At 43.5% G+C, this 13562-nt stretch overlaps 1 protein-coding gene across 2 annotated transcripts in view; it reads left to right on the top strand.

Annotated features, from left to right (window-relative positions):
- Window positions 1-8977: 8977 nt before the first annotated feature.
- The window catches only part of METAP2 (methionyl aminopeptidase 2), a 39188-nt gene continuing 34603 nt past the window's right edge, over window positions 8978-13562 (top strand). Inside the window, exons 1-2 of one of the 2 annotated variants that reach the window (XM_056116284.1) lie at window positions 8978-9206; window positions 11240-11347. In XM_056116284.1, coding sequence (XP_055972259.1) covers window positions 9056-9206; window positions 11240-11347 — 259 coding nt within the window. In that variant the 5' untranslated portion in view covers window positions 8978-9055. The remainder of the gene's footprint in view (window positions 9207-11239; window positions 11348-13562) is intronic. The other variant, XM_056116290.1, reaches the window with a different exon arrangement.

Here is a 13562-nt window from a genome sequence, read left to right on the forward strand (position 1 = left end):
ATTTAAAAGCCGTATTGGAAATTCAGTGTCTACTCGTATATATATTCAGCATTCATGCATTTTGTTTACTCATATTTTAAGTGCTTAATGTCATTAGAGAAATTCATATTTAGATAGAGCAGTTTTATTCGATAGTAAAGCCTACTTTAGCTGTCTTAAAAAAAAAACTTACAAAAAACCTTTTATATATGCAGTCTTCTACCACACCTCTAATCAAACAACTTTTACATCTCTAACATCCATATTCCTAACGGACCACCTGGTTATCTTTGCTTGGATGCCCTGCAGGCAGTTCAAACTGAAAATGCACAAAACTTATCTTTCTTCTGCCTCCCGTTGAAGCCTCCTCCCGCTCTATTCCCTATCTCTGGGAGTAGAACCATGAAACACTCTGGAACTCGAGCCAGAAGCCTGAGTCCCATCCTCAACTCCTCCCTCTCCATATTCAAAGGACTATTCAGTTCTCTTAGTTCTACCTTAGACGCATTTCTGCAATGCAGCAATGGAGCATCTCCTCTCTAGTCCTAATGGAGCCTCTCTTCTCTAGCTCCTATCCACTGCATTATCACAATGGCCCTCAAGACAGTGTTTTTAAAATTGTGAAATATGGGGCTGGAGTGTTTATCTCGCAAAGTTCTCATCAATACAATTAGCAACAGGATGTTTGGCAAGTTTTCACTAATTCCTTCCTTTCATTTTATATTCTTCCTTTAGATTAGAGGACATTAGACTGAGGGATTTCACCTCTGAAAATTTAAAAAATTATTTTGAGAACCAACATAATGTGGTCTTTAAAATTTTTTTTGTGAGGGCATAAGAAATAAACATCATTTTCTCACTTAGGTCTCATAATATTTTTTAAAGAGTATTCAATTGAAAACAAACAGAAAATAACACATTCTTGAAAGAGAAAACAGTTTTATAAAGATTTCCTGCTCTTTATTATTTCAACATGATGCCAGGAATCAAACCACATTTGCAGACATGTGCTTTATCACTGAGCCACATCCCAGACCCTGTATTTGGTTCTTATATGAAACACAGTTTGCTGGATGGGAACCACCATTCCACTCTGGACTCCAGGCTGTCATCAGAGTGATCTTTCACAGAACAAAAGTGGACCACGCTTCCCTATCTCCAAAATCTCTCAATGCTCTGTATAGACATATCAACTTATGTATATAACCTATAAGCATTATCACTTGACTCATTTCTGAAAACTAAATAGGATTCATTGCGTCAATATGGCATTGTTATGTCTGCTGTGGTCTTTATTAGGCATGTTTTAAAATGTCAAAAATTTAAATATACCTGTCACATACCACCTCTTCAAGGCATTACAATACAATCTACTCTTTTAGGGTAATATAGTAGGCCCTATACAACATGGTCTCAATTTCCTTTTTTCTCTAAAGAACATAAATTGGACCCATTCTTTGATGTGTACCTTAAAGGGTTTACTTTTATGAGGTATAAAAAGTATAAATGAGTGGCTGGCGCGGTAGCACAGTGGGTAGAGTATTTGCTTTGCATGCGGCTGACCCAGGTTCGATCCCTGGCATCCCATATGGTCCTCTGATCACTGTCAGAGGTAATTTTTGAGTGTAGAGCCAGGAGTAATTCCTGAGCATCACCAGGTGGACTCAAAAAGAAAAAAGTATAAATGACATATAACATCTTACATAAGTGTGACATAGCATTTTTATATTTTAATATTTAATTAAATTTGATACATGGCATAGAGTCCATCACCATATACCTCTACAAATTTTTTTTTTGTGATGAGAACTTTCAAGATGTACTTTTAGCAACCTCCCAATATCTATTATTTTAAAAATGAACTTATAGCATAAGTTTCATGTTTCCATAGTTATAACTTGATATTACAATAAAATATTACTGACTATAGTTACCATGTTGTACATTATATCTCCACAACCTGTCTATTTTATAGCTGGGAATTTGTACTTACCATTTTTTATTTTTCATTTTTATATAGGGGCCACACCCAGCAATGCTGGGTGCCTAAAACTGTTCCCAGTGATACTGGCCTTGAAGTGTGGCCCTGCTGGTCAGGGCTCAAGTTCTCTAGACTTGTGCTCTACTACTTAAGCCATATCCCCAGCCCAGTATGTACTCTTCAGTCCCTTTACCATTTCCTTCTTGCTCTGGCAACCACTAATCTGTTCTCTGTATCTATGTGTTCCCCTACTCTCTCTTTTGGTTTGCTCTTAGGCCACACCCAGTAATGTACAGAACTTACTCCTGGCTCTGCACTCCGGGATCACTCCTGGCAGGGCTTGAGGGACCATATGAGTACTGGGGATCAAATCTGGGCAAGGTACATTCAAAGGCAACTGACTACCCGCTGTATTATCTATGCAATCCCTTTTGTAAAAGACTTTTTTGCCAGGCATTCTCAACAGGATCAAGTTCCTGTCCCCTTCTCCATGGAGACAATTGGCAATGTGCGTTCATGGTATAAAATCTGTCCCTCCCCAAATTTATATGTTGAATCACTAACCTAATATAACTGTATCTGAGTATACATGTGTACATATATATGTCAATGAGTAATACATATGTTAGTGGTTATATTTGTACATAAATTAATGATTATGTATACTAGCCATACCAGTTATGATCGTACATTTAAGTTTTATGGCATTTTTAAACTATACATATGTATAAAAAGTCCTTAGTACTTCCTTTAATGTAAGATAATTAAATTGTTTCTAATAACTTTCTTTTTGGGGTTTTGGGCTTCACTTAGTGGTGCTCATGATCTTGTGCTTAGAGTTTACTCCTGGAGGTGCTTGGGGGACCATGCAGTGCCGGGGATGGAACTGGTGTCTGCAGCATGCAAGGCAAAGATCTTAACCCCTTGTACAATTTCTTCAGGCTTCAATTGATTTCTTATTGTATTTCTTGTTAATCTATCCAAAGGGCACTTAATACAAAGGTGTTAAAAGTAGCTAACCCATTATATAATGCACTTGTCAAAAGTCCCATATTATTAGAAGAACTTCAAAGAACTTTAAGTTGGGCTAGTGCAGTTGTCCATTTTAGAATAAAGGTTTTCTTTTTCAGCAAAACTAGATTTGGGGTATATTAGCTCTTTTATCACAATTCACTGACTTTTATAACAGAAGTAACTCTTTACTGGGGGAAAATACCCGGTTTCTGTCTACTTATCAGTATCTGTCTACTTATGTGAGACAAAACAACTTCTGTAATTAGGAAAATTAATATTCTAAGAGCTGGAAATAGCACATGGGTTAATATGCTTTTTGCACAAGGTTAACCTGGTTCAATTCCTGACACTGTTAGGAGTGATCCCTAAGCACAGTGAGGAAAAAGCCATCCTAAACACTGCCATGTATGAGCCTTCCCCACAGTCCGCCCTTTGAAAAAAATATTCTAGTCAGTGTTGGAACTGAGTCACACTTTCAAAACTGGACTCACTTTATTAGATTTTAGTAATAAATTTTTCATTAGATTTTTCCTTAGGTTTTCTCAATCCTTTATCCCATTCCATTTTACCTTGTTAAGAAAACTAAATGACAAAATAAGAAGTGAATCATTTACTGTGTCTAGCTTAGTTAACTCAAACTCTTGAATATCCTGCAAAATAATCACCTAACTGTGCAGTCTTTCTCTCTCTTCTTTCCCTCCCTCTCCTTCTCTCTATGTGTATGTGCATACACACACACACACACACACACACACACACATACACACACATGTATTCCTAGTCTTTTTTTTTTTTTCAGCAAAAGGAGCTAAGGTATAAACCCTTTGCAGCAAAGAGATTTCATGTTTTTCACTGAACAAACGTTACTTTGACATTGGTAATTCTGTAGGTCAACATGTACCTCAAGCACCCCCTTGTTATAATTCATGAACCCTAGGAGGGCTAGAGAGATAGCATAGCAGATTCGGTGCTTACCTTGCAATGCAGCCAACTGTGGTTCTATCTGTGGCACTGCATATAGTCTCCCTGAGCACTGGCAGGAGTTACTGCGAACCACAGAGCTAGGAATAGACCCTGAGAACCTATAGGTGTGACCCAATCCACTCCCCCAACAATAACAAAAATCATCAGCCCTGTTGCCCCGGGTTCCAGGACTCCTGAATTGGGCAGGAATAGTAGGTAGCTATGGTTCAGGTGTTTGTACAATTGACAAAGGAACTTGAAAGACTCACAACAAAGTTCAAAGACACTTTGGGGGATAAAGGTGTAGGGGCTTCTTCTCCAGTCCCTTTGGCAGGTTTATCTGTCCCACCCACCTATTTAATATTTTCTGAAAGCTTAGTCCCAGGCTCTCCTTTCTTGCTTGAGACTTCCACTGTTCAATAAAAATATTGAGCCACTTATAATTATAAATTTTTTAGTATTCATGTTTTCAAAAGTGAAATGAGGGCCTGGGAAAATGCTGAGGTGGTAAACACATGCCTATTACGCAGAAGGCCAAGACTGATCTCTGACACCACATGCCCCATCCCCACCACAGTCGCACTCAGCCTCTAGGCACTCCTGGAATGGCTTCCGTAAAATGGATAAAAATATATAATCATGTAAATGTTTTATTGTTTTATTTAACCCAATGTATTTTTAAAGGATTATTTTAACATATAGGTGCAAAACACAGTACAATAGGTAGGGTGCTTGCCTTGCACAGAGTCAATCCAGGTTTGATCCTTAGCACCATGTATGATCCCCTGGGCACTGCCAGAAGTCATTCCTGAGAACAGAGTCACAAATAAGCCCTGAGTATTGCTTGATGTGGCTCAAACCCAAAAAACCTGAAACACACACACACACACACACACACACACACACACACACACACACTCCAACAGCAACAAGATAAAACATAGTCAATATTCTGTTTTATTTTATAATGGGTACTTATAATCTGCTGGTGTATTCTAATTTAGAGGGCATCTCAATTTAGGCTAGCCATATTTTAAGTACTCCAAAGCTACATGTAATTAATGATTTTAGCTCTGTTAAAGATATGATTCTTACCTATTAGTCGATGATTCAAATGTTTATATCCAGTTCTGGCTCTTTTCTGAGCTCTAGTTTCGTACAGATGACAACTGGTCATCTCCACTCAGATGCCCCAAGACTTCTGACTCAGTATATCTATATCAAATTCATGATCCTTCCTTTCAAATCTAACAGTTTCTCTTTCTCTGAAATTTAAGCTACCATTCACCCAGTTTTAATCACACAATAAGGGATCTCTTTAATGTTTCCTTCTTTCTCAAGCCTCTTACACAATTCCATCAAGTACTACCCATTTTATCTTCCAAATATTTTTTTTCCAAATATTTCTTAAATCTATTCATTTCTTAAACGAGCCTTCTACCTCTACCTGACATACACCACTATCATCTTTTTCCTGGAGGTCTCTAACTAGCATAGTGTGTGTGTGTGTGAGTGTGTGTGTATGTGTGTGTGTGTGTGTGTGGAGAGTAGAGGGGGATGATTCCTACCCTTGTACTTTATTCTTAGACCAGATGGGGAATCAAAATATCATTAGGCAGGTTAGCAAAGAAACAGCTCCAGCCCTTAAAAACATAGGTGTAGAAAATTTAAATTAAAAGTCTAAAGACAAATTTCTGTGGGTTTTTTTTTCTGTTTTCACTTTTGTTTTTAGTCTGGGGGGCTACACCAAAGTGGTCAGGCCTTACTTCCTGTTCTGCCTTTAGGGATCACTCTTGGCAGGGCTTGGGGGACCACATGGAGTGCCAGGGAACAAACCCAGGCTGGCCCCAAGCAAGGCAAGTGCCCTGCCCATTGCACTATCTCTCTGGCCCCTAGAATTTGGCTATTTATTCTGTGTATCAAGGAGAGAGGACGATTTCACATAACAAGGAAAATTATTTCATTTTTACCTAGTGTTGAGGGATGAGTTTCTCAGAGAGGTAATTTTCACTGATAAATTATTTTAAAATAATAAACTATGAATTACAAATTATCTTAATTATAAATTATCTTCATTTGGAAGATACCCCAAACTACATTTTTCTGTGGCATAAAGGGTAGAAACAGTGACTGCTTCTTTGATAAGGAAAAGAGCAAATGACTTAGAAAAAGAAAAGATTGTTTCTTCTCAGCTTCTAGAGCTTTCACTGCTCTTAACAGAAAATAATCTGCATTCCAGGGCTGGTGACATAGTACAGTTAGGGTGCTTGCCTTGCATGTGGCCAACCAGGGCTCAATTTCCAGCACCCATATGGTGCCCTGAGCCCTGAGGCGGTGTAATCCTTGAGCGGAGCCAGGAGTAAGCACTGAGCAGCTCTGGATGTGGCCCCTAAATTTAAAAGAAAACAACTATGTTTCTTAAAAACAAAAGGAAATTCAACATGCTCCGCCTAGGCATTTATCCAAATGATATGAAAACATATTTGAAAAGGTATTTATACCCCTAAATATACAGCAGTATAATTCATAATAGCCAAACATGGAATTAACCTAAACTACTAAGCAGCTGACTGGATGAAGAGAGTTTGATGAATATTTTCAATGGACTACTACTCTACCATTAAAAATGATGAGGGGTCTTTTTGGTGTCACTGGAAGTTTGGTGGTGGAATTACATACCTATAGAGGTATATAATTATATATTTTATATATATAATACATATAAACCCTTGAAACTATACTGTAAATCAATGATAAATCAATTTTTAAAACAAAGGTACAGTCTAAAAAAAAACTGCATTACTTTCTCCTGAGGTCAATAGAAATATGACTAACCCTTATTTCCCCATTCAATGACAGGAGAAAAGGCCTAGTTTAGGCATATTAAGAAAAGCAGACTTAACTTTTGGGGTAACTATCCCTTTCAGGAGAAATGATTTAACACTAGTCTGCTTTCATTCTGGCCACCCCCAAACTCACTCAAACTCACTTCACATGCTGCAGCCCTGACAATTAAAAATTAAAAAAAAAAAGTCTTACCAGGTTTGGGGTCGGTCAAAGTACAGCAGGTAAGGCTCTGGTCTTGCAATTATGAACTGGGTTAAATACCCAGATCCCCAGAGGGTCCCAGAACCCACTAGGAGTGATTCCTGAGTGCAGAGCCAGGAGTAACCCCTGAGCACCTCATGGTCTGGCCCCCAAACAAACAAAATTTTACCAAGCTAATTGTAAATCTCATCAGCTTACTCTTTCATCCACTGAAATTCTTAGGGAATTTTCATTGTTCTTGGGACAAAGGACAAAGCCTAGGTCAATGGCCCTGAAAGGTCTCCTTCAGCCCTTTTCCTTTCTCCAAGGATTGTATTTACCTGTGCAGTAGCTTTTCAGCACACTTAAAACCCATCCACCTTGTTAGCCTCCTCACAGTGACTGTTCCTCAGCTCCTTACATGCGTCCCCCTCCCTCCTATTTATATGACAGCATAATAGAGCTGAAAAAAAAGGAGTTGTCCAAAGTTCCACCTAGGTAACTACTCTTAACACTAGAATCTTTAATCCTTTTCTTAAATATGTCAATACTCTCCTTATCCCTCTTTTCAGAGAATATTCTCCCTTCTCCTCTTCCCTATCCTTTGCCAATGATCTTTCAGATCTCAGCTTGTCAACATTTGATCAAAGCCTTACTGGATTATTTTGCCCAGGCAAATCCTTTTATAATGCCCTTGTATCATTAGTCATAAATTTGTCTTATTAGGATTATTAATACTTATTGGCTTTAGGATGACAAGGGCCATATCTATTTTTCCTTTTGTAAGACTCAAACACAAACACAAATTAAGCACTGAATAATGAAGGGAAGGACGGATAATGGCTTGTTTGGACGGAGGCTGGACAGAAGGAACAATGTGTGCGCACAATGCTCCAAGATCAGGAAGAAAGAAAAAAAAAAACTTTCGAGAATCAGAGCCCAGCACGAGTAGGAAGACGCAACAAGGCACCTTCGCGAAAAGGCAGATTTGAGAATTTAGCAAATTACACAGTATCTACCTCGATTTTTGTTCAGCCACCTCCAAAGTGCCAGCGTGTCAACTGAAAGGATGTAATTTAAGGGGCGTAAAAGAATGAAGGAAGTCGTGTTTAGGATTAAAGAGGCATTGCCTGAACCTCCAAGGCAGGTAAAACGTGGTCTTACGCAGCAAAAAAAGAGCTGACCTGAAAGTCCGGGAGCACCGGGAGCAGCCCCCGGTGCTCCCGCGAGCAGAGCCCGGAGTGGCTGCTGAACCCCGCTGGGTGTGGCCAAGAAAACAAAAGATGAAAATTAAGGGGGGCGGGGGGGGGGGGGAAGGAAGGCTTGCTCAAATTCTAACCTTTCGTGAGAAATTGATAAGGGAAATTGGAAATGTGAATCTTGGCATTCCAGGGCGAGAGAGGGGCGACTTTCCAATGTTTGGGTCATGCCTGGTTGGCAGAGGTGGGGGCGGGGGTGGTACGAGGTGAGTTTTGAACCTTCCCGGGTTGCGGGCACACGCGATGCACAAGGAATTCCAGTTTCCAAATCTGTCTCCAAGAGTCCCCCGGGCGGCCCCGCTGAGGAGCTGGGGCTGCTATGTGCATAACCACGCATCCAAGTTGGAAGGCTACCCGCGAACACGCGCATCCTCGCCGGCTTCCGGGGCGTTTTGGCGAGGCGCCCGGAGCAAACTTTTCGGAGCCCTTCCCCGAGTCGCTCCGCAGACGCTCGCACGAGCATCTCCCCATCGCTCTCTGGGGCTCGACCCTCTCTTTCGACTGCCCCCCACCCTCTCGGCGGGCAGATTCCCAGGAGAGAGCGAGGCCGAGGTGCGGGACCGACGCGGGCCGACGCAGGCTGGCCGCAGCCGTGGGTCGGCTGGAGCACGGCGCGGCGCGGCGAGGCCCGCTCGGGCCCCACCTCCACTCTGGGCGGCGGGCGCGCCGGCCACCACCTGAACGCGCGAGGTCCGGCCGGCGAGTCCGCCGCCGTCCCAGCATCCCCCGCGGCCGCAACCATCGAGAGGCGCTTCCGGCGTGGCGGGTGTAGGCGGGGAAGAAGGAGCGGGCCCTCTGCGCTCCGTCTCACTCTCGCGCTCTCTCGGGCAACATGGCGGGCGTGGAGGAGCCCGCGTCCTCCGGGAGCCACCTGAATGGCGATCTGGATCCCGACGACAAGGACGAGGGAGCGGCCTCGACGGCTGAGGAGGCAGCCAAGAAGAAAAGACGGAAGAAGAAGAAGAGTAAGGGGACTGCCACAGGTAAAAAAAAAATGGAGTTTGGGGTTGGTTTTTTTTTTTTTTTTTTTTTTTTTTGGCGAGGGAGGGAAATCTCTTAGGCTTGCCAGGGATGGCCGAGGCCCTCTAGGGGGTGGCCGGGTCTGCGCTCGCCCAGCCCTGGGACCGGGCTGGTTCGGGGTCCGAGCTCTTGATTGGTGGCGGGCTCCAGATGGTCATTCCCGGCGAGCGGCAGCGTCCGCCGCCCCCACCCATGTGGGGAACGGGAAGCGGGAGGAGAGGGCGCCTCAGCTTCCCGGGAGGTTGCTCCGGGGTCTCGTTGGACTCGAACTCCGCCAGGGCGGCGGGGACTCAACCCTTCAGACAGAGGGTGCCGCGAGGACTTGGAGCCGTGCAACCCCTCCCCCCACCCCCACCCCATGCCTTGCCCGGCCCTGCCATCCTCCTCGCTGCGGGGGCCACTTGCCGCACTTAGAGTGTGTGTGTGTGTGTGGGGGGGGTGTTCAGCCATCCCCCACCCCTCCCAGGTGCTGCGACCTCTTTGCGGGAGCAGCTGGCACTTATATTGTTCCCTGCAGGTGGAGGTGGAGTGGGCAAGTGTCGAGGCCTGTCGGCACCTACACTCCCCGCCACCTTGGGTGTCACGGGCCTGCGCTTTCCGGGTGGTCAGTGTCGGGCCGGGGGCTCCCCCGCGCGCTCGGGCCTCCGAGAGAAGGAAATGCAGCAATGTGGGGGCTGGAGTGTGGGGGGCGGTGGTGCGTGCGAGAATTTTCACCTGCTCGAACTCGGCCACCGCCTGGGCCCGGCTTGCGGCTGTCTTGGGCTGGGCCGGGATCTCTGCTCGCAGCCCGCCACCGGGCTCCCGGCTCCTCCCCGGGGCCCGGGGTCCGGCGCGGGCGGCTCTGCGGCGCCAAGTCGGGACTAACCATCATCCCAGGAAGCCCCGACGAGTCCGGCTTCTCCGGGCGCACCGGGGTGGGGGATGGGCGTGGGGGCCCCTGGTTCCGAGGCGCCGGCCCGGGCGTCTGTTTCTGATTAGGAGCAGCCCTCGAAAGAGAGCGAGAGACGCGCGCGCGCCAGGCCTGGCGGGCGGGCGGGCGGGCGGGCGGCGAGGGAACTTGGCGTGGGGCGAGCCTGGCTCGCGTCTTTTTCCGAGATTCTGATTGGCTGCGAGTTGGACGAGGGCGAGCGGTAGATGGCTGGGACCTTGGTAAAGGGAAGATTGAAACCCCGCTGTCCCCAAGTACCCGGGTCGCCTGCCGGTTTCTGGCTGTTGGATAGGATCCACGCCCCCCCAGGTTCTTCTCGAGTGTTCAGCGCAGTGTTCCTAACGGGTGTGCCTTGAGGTTATGTCAGTCTACCTTGCCTCCGTGTGCATATAGCGCATGCTCTGCATGCTCTGCACCGCACCGCCAAACTTGCGGTGCATACACGCGAGGCATGCGCTCTGTCACCGACCTGTATTTCGGCCGAGCAAAATGTATTTGCACAGCTTTATTTCCCCGTTGAATCTCATGCAGTAGCTATGATGTCACTCCATTATGCACTGCCTAGTTTTATGCTACCTCTTTCTGCACACACATGCACACTGCCTGGATTGTGTTCTATCCCAGAGAAGGGTCTGGTCTTCATGCCCAGTTACTTAAGACATTGTTAATTTTGGAGTATCTTTCCCATTTTTTTATTCTTCTGAAGCTTAAGAACTTTCTTCGTGAAAGTCCAAAGCTCCTAATAGCCCATGGAAATTCTCTCCAGAGGTCTTTGCCAGTTATTGTCTTTTATTTTGTTTTTGTTTTTGGTTTGGGGGCCACACCCAGTAGTGTTCCAGGTCTCCTCCTGGTCCTGTACTCAAGGATCATTCATGGCTGGTGTCTTGGGACAGTAGGTAGTGTTGGGGTTTGAACCTGGGTCTGCTCTGAGATCACTCCTGGAAGGCTCTGTGGATGGTACTGAGTGCTGGGTCAGCTGGGAGCAAGGCAAGCTGTTGTACTATCATCGTTCAGACTCTGATTTTTTTTTAAACAAACTATATAATTTGTCCTATTTAATTTGCTCAGCAGGGCAGCAGGAACCTGATAAGGAATCAGGAATGTCAGTTGATGAGGTTACAAGACAGTTGGAAAGACAAGCTTTGGAAGAAAAAGAAAGAGATGATGATGATGAAGGTAAATGATTATTTTTGTTCTTGTGGTGCAAAAAGCAAGAAAGTAGGCATTTTATAAGAAAAACCTATTTGTACATACAATATATTCTCTAATGTTTTGATTGACTTTTAAGCTTCATTGTCACAGCTAAACAAGAGATAGTATTAGCAACTCTTTAAAATAGTTATACATATTGAATGACTACTCATATTACATGCATCCAGCTTTTAAAAATGTACTTGGTAGGAGCTCCAGTGGAGCATTCAATTCGTGCATGGTACTTATAAAAATGTACTTGGTAAAAGGCCACATTGTGACTAAGTATTAGTGAGATAATATTGAAGTACTGTTTGATTTTTTTTTTTTATTGAACAGCTAGTACGTACTGGCACTATCCATGGAAGATTTCATTTTTATTACCCTCATAAAATTAAGCAAAGTAGGTGCTCTATTCAGGAAATGATTGTTTTTGTTATTTGCCAATATTACTGATAGTATATTTAGAATCAGTACAAACTTGGAAAATAGTACCTTGTCCAAAATCTGTTCCTTTAACTTTCTGCATCAAAACTACCTTTCACTACTTTCAAAGGAATGTATTGGAGAGTTTTTAACTTCTGTAAATTCCTTAACCCTAATTTCTTTGGGCGTGTTGTTGTTACATAGTCCTTTAAAGTTAGCAACTGGTGAAATTCTGGGAGTTGATGTTATCAGAGAGACAGTAGAAGGAGACATTACATTATAATTACATTATTATTATTATTATTATTATTTGACATCCCCTTTTGACAGAGTGGGAAATAGGTTGTCCATTTTTAGTTATATACAACTATCACTGTATTGTTCTGCCTAATCCCTGCCAGTCTGGGTTTACACCTTTCAGGCATTTGTAGAAATATATAGTCATAATTGTGTTAGGGTAATGCAGAATACTTACTTTTCTTTCGCTTTGGAAGCTATGTTCTCTGCTTTTAAGGCAAACAGTCAATTAACCTTTTTCTAAAACAGTTAAAACTTATTTCCTAATTTGATTTATGAAATAAGGAAGAAGTAGCTTCCAAAGAAGAGTAGGTAGCTCTTCTCTTCTTAGCAAATTTTTGTCCTTTCTTCGTTTCATAACCAGAGTCAACGATTAGTATTCTATTAGTAATGGAAAAGCTAGTATTTTATGGTCTCTGACTGTAAGGAAAATTTATGGTGGAGAGACAAAAAACATAAGTGAGAAATTATAGTTGGTACCTGCAGTAAAGCTTTGGAAATTTGGAGGTGAAATTTTGGGTGGAATATTGATGGAAGGTTTATTAGAAGGAAAAGGTCTAGAATAAAACTTAAACAGAAGAGACCATTTTGTGGGCAGGATAGTGATGAGAAAGTTTTTGAAGCATAAGGAACTGAGATGTTTCCATTGAGGGAGCTCTTGAACATTTGTAGCCCCCATATATCACCCCGCCCTCCCACCCCCTCAGTGGGTGTGTGGGTGGGTGGTGTATACTGGTCATTGAAAATGGAGTTTCACATCTGTAAGTGCTTACCCGTTACTGTATCTGCAGCCCAACTTTTGGGCATTTTAGAAAGAAAATGCTACAGGAGCCATAGAACAGCGGTGGGTAGGGTGCTTTCTTTGCACATAGCCAACCCAGGTTCAATCTCCAGCATAGCACAGGACTAAGTCCTACACACCACTGGGTGTACCCCCTCCCCGCCCTCACCCCCAAAGGGGCTGGAGTAATTGTACAGAGTGTCCACACTTGCCTTACATACAGTGGATCTAGGTTTGATCCTGATACCGTACTGGTCCACTGAGCCCACCAGGAGTGATCCCTGGGCACAGAGCCAGGAATAAGCCTTGAGAGCATCACCAAGTGTGGCCCAAAATGTAAACAAATACAAAGAATATTATGGAAATATATGTAGCCTTAAATAGATGCAGGGTTGTTAGGGAATAAGAAATAGGGATCATTCACAGATCATTTTAGGGGACACTTAGCAGTAGCCCAGATATATGATAATGACAGTTAATTGTTGGCCATAAATGAGACAGAATGGAAGATTTCTTTGGAACAGTGAGATATTATAGAAGCAGAATTCAGAGGACTTGGAGGCTTAGAGATGCAGTAAAGGAAGAAGGGGAATTAATAGAACTTGTAACAGTCTGAACATCCAGAGAGCTAGTTAAGAGATTGGGGATATATATTGCAGGCAAAACTTGTATGAAGTTTAATTGCTTAGGGTTTAA

The sequence above is a fragment of the Sorex fumeus genome, unplaced genomic scaffold (genome assembly GCF_029834395.1).
Source record: "Sorex fumeus unplaced genomic scaffold, SorFum_2.1 ptg000003l, whole genome shotgun sequence".
NCBI classification, from domain to species: domain Eukaryota; kingdom Metazoa; phylum Chordata; class Mammalia; order Eulipotyphla; family Soricidae; genus Sorex; species Sorex fumeus.